The sequence below is a fragment of the Diplotaxodon limnothrissa genome, linkage group LG12, assembly GCF_057381915.1.
Source record: "Diplotaxodon limnothrissa isolate DT_005_m linkage group LG12, D_limnothrissa_male_GT1.1, whole genome shotgun sequence".
Classification (NCBI taxonomy): Eukaryota; Metazoa; Chordata; class Actinopteri; order Cichliformes; family Cichlidae; genus Diplotaxodon; species Diplotaxodon limnothrissa.
The window spans coordinates 20,050,395-20,057,654 of record NC_140607.1 but is presented as its reverse complement, the minus strand read 5'-3'; the positions used below and the strand labels follow the sequence as shown (position 1 = coordinate 20,057,654).

Genomic DNA, 7,260 nt, shown 5'->3' with positions numbered 1-7,260 from the left:
GCCAAACCTAATAGGCAAAGACGATTTTCTGTCAAATGTTCATACTTTAGGGACGGGTGTCAAACTCATTTTACATCGCGGCCCGACCAGTGAAACTCCCCTTTCTGTCAGTGTAAAGAAGTTACATATTTAACTGTTTTTCTACACGATAAAGAAAAATCTGCTGTGACAAACAAAGAATCGTGTCAGCACGGCTCTTTGGACTTCAACTGTAAGAAACTGTAAGACACTGCGTCAAATGGCTCTAAGCTACGTGCAGACATTTATGAATCGCTCGTGTTCAAAGATACCTTGTATATAGTTTATTTTATGTAATATTCATACAACTGCAATGTAAATTGAGTCTTTTTCAAGGCAGCAAATGTTTATTAAGTGTTTTCCTAAAAGCCTTATTTTTATGCATTTACTACTAGGGACAACACGTGAGGTTTAAGGTATGGACAAGTGTAAAACCTTTAGCTCTCCACAATGGAAAATGGCTAAAAATAAAAACGGGTATCATTGTATCCAGCTCTGAATTTTTTAAATTCTGCACTCAGCTTTGCAGTCTACGATATCATTGAAATACAGCCAGTTGCTGATTATTTTACGTTTTTGCTAGAGATAGGCAGATATCGATAAAAGATACCAATGCTGGTATTGGTATCAGATCTATATTATTGCAATAGAATCGATACTTTGTTTCAATCCTTTAAGTTCGGCATGTAGCCCACTTAATTGTGTTAAATAGATCATTTTTTAGGAAATAAATAAATATACCTCAAACATGCGCTATGAAAAATATCTGAAAGTGAGTCATGTCTATTTTATTTATGTCCTATAACACATTTAAACTACAGAAGAGGACCCAAAGTGCTTTAGAAGCAATCTAAGGAACTTGGAAAGAAAAGCGACTGGACTTCTTTAAGTTTCTTGAAGATATTTCATCTCTCGTCCAAGAAGATTCTTTAATCCTAAGAGCAGTTGGTGAAGAGTCCCAGATTTTTAAGCCTTATTGGGAGTGTCCCTAGGAGGGTCATTGACCCATTATTGATCATCAGCCTAATCATAAATCATAAACATTTACATTCCAAGTCTCAATAAACCCAGTTTCAAAATATATGAAAAGCTGAGGGGTGTGTTTTGTTGTGTTAACTAATTGTTCACAGTGATTTAGTTGTAGTTAAAATCAGAATTTGCAAATTCATCATGATTTATCTCATAAATCATTACACAGCACTCTTCCCTACATAAACTGCCTTTATAAGTTAAAAGTGTCGGTATCAGTATTGGTATTGGCAATACTGGCCCTCTATTTATTTGGTATCTTCAATACCTAAATTTACAGTATCGCACACCACTGGTCTTCGCTCGTTTTTTCACCTTTTTCCGACACCCTTGCATTTAAATCCAACTTCGGTCGCCTTGTGTACCTGGCCTATAAGACTGAACATCAGTCCCTATTCCTTGTTTCGCATAATGGTATGATGACAGTCTGTCTTTGCATGGTGTGCCTATCAATGTAAAGTCTCACCCCTGCCTGCTCCTACATACTGACGGGCCATTGATAATTGACATATGAAATTCTCTGGCAGGCCGGATGTGGTCCGCTGGCTGTACGTGTGACACTCCTGCCTTAGATAATTATTTTCACTCACTACAAAGTCATAAATGTCTTTATCTGCAAGTTAGTGGAATCACTGCATAATTTCCTCCATCAACATACTTAAAATCTAAAATTTGACTAATGCATTATGACATAATCAAATTATCACAGTCTGAAATGACACATAGGATATTTAAAAAAAAAAAAACCCAAACAAACAAAAAAAGTCACAGGTTATGAGGGCAGAAAAAAACATTCATTTTGAAATGTACTTTTAAAATGACGAAATTAACGTTTCCCCTGAACTATGCATTTGCTATGTGTCCTTTATCAATGTAAAACAATCAAATAACATGTAATAGGTCAGGATCTTTCACTGTTCTTAAAAAAACTGACATGCAGGGAGGAGTGAAGCAGGGAGAACAAGTTTACATACAGTCATGTGAAAAAGAGTGTCTAAGCCTTCTATGATTTCCCGTGGAAAACTAAGGACAGCTTGACTGCTTCCATAGGAACTAAAAGGGTGAGTGGCAGCCAGGTGCTGTTAATCAAATGCATTTGATTAACTGACAAACAGAAAGACTCCACTGGCCTCAGTATGTTCAGTGTTACAATTAAAGAAAGACAGAAAGAGTATAAGTTGTTTGGAAAGTTTGCCAGGGGAAAGCCTATTCTGTCTAAAAAGAACATGACAGCACAAGTTGCATCAGAACAAATGACAAATCTTCTTGAGAGATGAGTCCAAGGTGGAGCTATTTGTTCATAATGTGCAGCACTACATTTGGCAAAGCCCAAACGCAGCATATCAGCACAAACACAACTGTCACCACATGGGGGAAGGGTGATAGTTTAAGCTTGTTTTGCAGTCACAGGACCTAGGCACCTTGCAGTCCCTGAGTCCACAATGAACTCTAAAACTTTTATCAAATTGTGTCACGTGCCAGGACAATGATTCCAAGCACAACAGCAAATCTACAACAGAATAGCTGAAAAAGGAAAGAATCAATGTGTTTAGTGGCCAAGTCAAAGTCCAGACCTAAACCTGATTGAAATACTGCAGGTGGACTTCAAGAGAGCTGTAGATAACAAATGTTAACAAACTTAAATGAACCAAAGCAAAGTTGTAAAAAAAAAGACTGATAAAGTCAAGTTACTGCTACTAGAGGTGCTTTAGGTAGGACTGCATAGAGTGCTATGAAAATGCTCTTTTGTGACTGTGCATGCTACATTGCTACAAGAATGTGCATAAATAAAATGTAGGACAGTGACAGAGTGCTCTTCATAAAACCCCCCAAAAACAAACAAAAAATTGAGGTCCACGTTAAAAATGTAATTAAGTTTTCTACTATTTAATCTAAATCACTTGAATGCTACATTTATTGTTGTTAAAGCTGCTTATACATTACAGTGAGCCATACTTTTATAGTCACAAACTAAATTGTATGTTAATTAATAATGGTCGGGCATCATAATAACACCTCAACCCAATTTTGTAAAACCTCTTTTTAAACTCTCAGTCATGCTGACAAAAAACATTCTAGTTGCCTTCTGTGTAGCAAATGTAGATGTAGAAGATTTTTTAGCTGCATAGGCAAAGAATACCCTCACTAACTTCTCATATGTAAAATATGACAGAAAACACTTCAGAAAAGAGCTTCATGGTTAATCCTAGTGGGCCTTTAGGAGGTATAGAGTTAAATGGCAATATGTTTTGCCCATCCTCTACTTTGTGATTCAGTTTATTCAAAGTCATCTAAAGGCTCAAATGTTTGCTCTGAGCATGGTGAAGGACTATCAGAGAGTCCAGAGGCTTCACAGACTGTTTGCTGTGTGTTTTTATGGACCGGTGGCAAATGGCTTAAGGGTGGGGCTCGCTGGGCTTCTGTTTCCTGGCTGTAAAATGTGTCTAAAGGCAGATGCTCTTGCTTGTATTTGCGACTCAGCGAATGGCTGAAGACCTCAGGTGTGTGGTGAATGTATGCTTGGCTGAGAGCCAAGCTAAGGATCTCTGTTTTTTCCTTGTAGAAGCGCAGCTCTACGCCTCGACGCCGGGCCAACACTAGCTCCCTCTGTGCCACCTGCAACTCAGCTCCGATGAGACCCGGTGATCTCTGCTCCCGTGCGAGCCAATCCAGAGCCATATTGCTGCGCACGTACTCATCAAGTCCTCGCTGAGAGTAATATCTAATCACACTCTGAGATGGAGGAGAGAAAATAGGCCATCATCACTTCATAGATACGGAGATGCTGACACTTAATCAAGCAGGACCCATACCTGTCGAGAGCACTGTCTTTCCCTCAGAGCTTTCAGAGTCCCGTTCCAGTGCAACAACTGAAAAATTGTCATCATCTCCTACAGAAAGATGAGGTTGAGAAAGAAACACAGTCAGAAAGGAAAGTTTAATGCACCTCCACGAGTACTGAGTTAAACCTAACAAACCAGATTAGCGTTGTAAGTTTGACAAAGACAAAAATATGAATATTTATTACATGTAAGTGGTTGGTTTGACAAAACTATCACAAATCCTCAAGCACAAGGTATGTTTCACCTCGATTTATAAAACACCAACTGGGTGAACAGCTGCCATGTGTTGGGAAACTAGTGACATTACTGTTAAACAGAGAGTCCATACATTAACTTAAACCAACATAATTAGACGCAGATGGAAAGTTGTTTCAGGTTGACATCCGTGTTGTACCTGCTGCTCTGTTTACAATTCTGCTGCACTATGAAACCATTTGACACCTCCTGCATTAACTGCAATTATAAATTATACATTCTAGTGACAGCTGCAAAGCTTATACTCAATGCTGCGTGCAGACCGGTGCACAAGTGTGACTACATTTCAGCCCATGTGCATGTGGATAGTGTGTGTATTACTTGGACACAATCCATCTCTATGAGTTGAGTTTTAGCAGGAATGATAATGACCCCATTTCCTTCTACTAATAACCCCTCTGTCTGCAGGCATGTGCTTATTTATACAAAAGGTAGAAATATTAGGTGTTTAATAACACATGTCTCTGCCAGGGTCTGAGAGATATGTAAGAGCAGAACAGAGGGGTAAACGATTCCAAGGAAGGACAGAATTACCACCCTGTGGGTGGCCTTTTCTTTTTTTTTTTTGATGTTTGCCTTAGACTGTTGATACTTAAATTGTGGGTGTTATTATAAACACTCTATTTATAGTGCAAAGTGGCACTTTACATTGTAAGTGTAATGCTTGGAATCTTTCAGTCTATCTAGTCATGAAGCCATATTTATGTAAAGCAAAAGAAATGAGTGTTTCTTTGTCCTTTACCTGGAACTCCAGCATGCTCCTTCCAATGTAGGAGTGAAGCAGCAAACTGTAGGTTCCTATACTGGTACCCGAATCACATGCATCTTCTACAGAAACCTTTAAACGCATCACAAAGCCTGTTAATACTGAGACATACAAGTTGTAATAATGTGTGTTTGAACTAGCTTACACATACAGCACTGTCTCTGGCCGCCTGACGCAAACTATGAGCGATGAACTCAGGGTCAATGCGTCGACATGGCAACTCATTCACAAGTGAGTTCATCAGAGCCACACGAGCCGCGTCCCTCCGAGCTTCTGCTTGAGTTTCACACACCTGAGTATGAGCAGAAAACCAGCAGAGTGCGTCAAAAGGAGTGTGTGGGCCTCAGGCTGCGTCCACATGTCCATAAATGGGCACCCAGTCTTGTATTTTTTTGATAATTTTGCACTTGACTGCAGCTAATCATGGGATCTGAACTCACATCACTATTGAGATTAGGAATTCACAGATACCCAATCATATGCTGCCTCTGAGCTGGGGGCTGCTGTCTGGATCACAATGAGCCCATTGAGAAGCATCATGAGATTTAAACTGAACAACATCATTTTAAAACGACTTTTAAAGTCAGTGTGAAAATGTGAAATTTGATTCTATAACACTTCTATAAAACCAAAAGAATAACATTTTGTTTAAAAGCTTGCTATGGCTTTTATTTGCTGGTAATTTTGTTGAATTGTGCTGGTGCAAAGCAATTTTGTAATACTATTAAAAGGTGAAACAAGTGATAATGTAGCATAAGTTAATACTGTTATTACTATTACTTGCTCTAATTCTGTTATTTATGTACTCAACCTTTAGCATATAGTGGTATATTTCCTGTAGGGCTTTAAGGATAACAGCTGTTTATTCATATAAGCACATTAGATGAAAGTGTCGTTAGAGCACTGTTGATGTCAAACACACCTTATAGTTACCAAAACAGCTTCCTCCAGGAAGCGTGACATAGCAGACATACGGAGGTCCAGGAGAAGGTGCAGATTCGTACAACAGCAGGCTCTCTGTCTGGCCAGCTCCCTTCCCACCAAAACCATCCGAGTCACTGGAGGAACCATTCAGCTGCTTCTGCTCCCAGAAGTTATGAAGAATGGCCACCACGTTTACTGCACATACATGCATGTCAGCACGAAGATTGAAAATGTTTGTGAAAGGCCACTGTTAGGAATTCTTGCATTTGTATTAAGGAGATGTTATTCATCTGTCTGGGGTTCCCTTATATCATTCTGCTAACTCTCCTGTGTCATCACACTTGCTGAGCAGAAATTTTGACTTAAAAATAGAAATCAGACATCTGTGTTTATCTGCATACCCAGACAGCTTATATTTAAGTAGACTCTGGAACTGAAGGGAAGCACCTCACCACTTGACAATATTAGTATTTCCGAATACTTTTGTGCTCACTCTGACCCAGAAATGGGTTTAAAAGTTCCCAGAGTCCTTTACTTCGTGGCAGGAAAGTCACTTTAGGGCCATTTATGGCAACAGGGAGAACTTAACTCGCATTTATTTGAGCTATGGAGGAAATGTTACAAAGTAAAACAATGAAACACTCCCCTGACTTTCTTTTAATGTGATGCATTATTGCCTTGCTAGTGGTAAAAACCACTGTTAAGCAGTAAGACTTGTAGCTGTGCTCTCATATCTTCTTTGCTGTAAAAACTAACCTGTAAGTTTGTCACAAAGTTTCTTGCCTACTCACAGTCTTTGGGGCCGGCGCCAGTCTCAGTTTGTGATAAATACGACATGATGCTCTCCTCCACTTTCACGTCACTCATCTTCTCTCAGCATTTAGTTCCTGCTGCCTCAAACACGTTCAGACCATTCTCTTATTAAAATGATCCACCAAAACAGCACGTCTGACTCTGAGTAGCTAAGTAGAGTAATAACTGAGTAGCCACCACCGTCACCATGGCTCAAAATTAGAAGGAACCTCCACTCCCCTTTCTCCACCTCCCCAAATCCCCCTCCTCCTCGTCTGTTTGACCATCTCGCCAGGGCTTCTCTTTTGAAGCAGACCACCTTTGTCACCCTCTCTGCCAATTAGCTCAGAGGGCCCCTCGGTCCTCTTGTACATGCACACACACAGAGGTGCAGAGCTGGAATGCTGAGCCCCTCCTCTGGGGCTGTGCAGCTGCCTAATCCTTGAGCACAGTCGGACGGTTTAAACTCGACCTAGCAGCCAAGTTGAAACCACAATTTTTTATAATGAAAAAAACATAAGAGGAAATTATGTGAAGAGGTCCAGCTTAAAAAAAAAAAAAAAATGCCCGTTCTCAGGATTACAGCGAAAATTTTTACCCAGGCCTTTTTTGGATATGTGGGGGGTGGGATAT

The 7,260-nt window shown here is 39.8% G+C and overlaps 1 protein-coding gene across 1 annotated transcript; it reads right to left on the bottom strand.

The window, feature by feature from the left end:
* Positions 1-3,324: 3,324 nt before the first annotated feature.
* On the bottom strand, positions 3,325-6,702 carry LOC146621190 (protein limb expression 1-like). The gene is made up of 6 exons (XM_085368187.1): positions 6,627-6,702; positions 5,834-6,030; positions 5,063-5,203; positions 4,888-4,983; positions 3,861-3,938; positions 3,325-3,780 (listed from the first exon to the last, which is right to left on the bottom strand). The coding sequence occupies exons 1-6, from the start codon at positions 6,700-6,702 to the stop codon at positions 3,325-3,327; spliced, it is 1,044 nt and encodes a 347-aa protein (XP_085224313.1).
* Between the last annotated feature and the right edge of the window lie 558 nt (positions 6,703-7,260).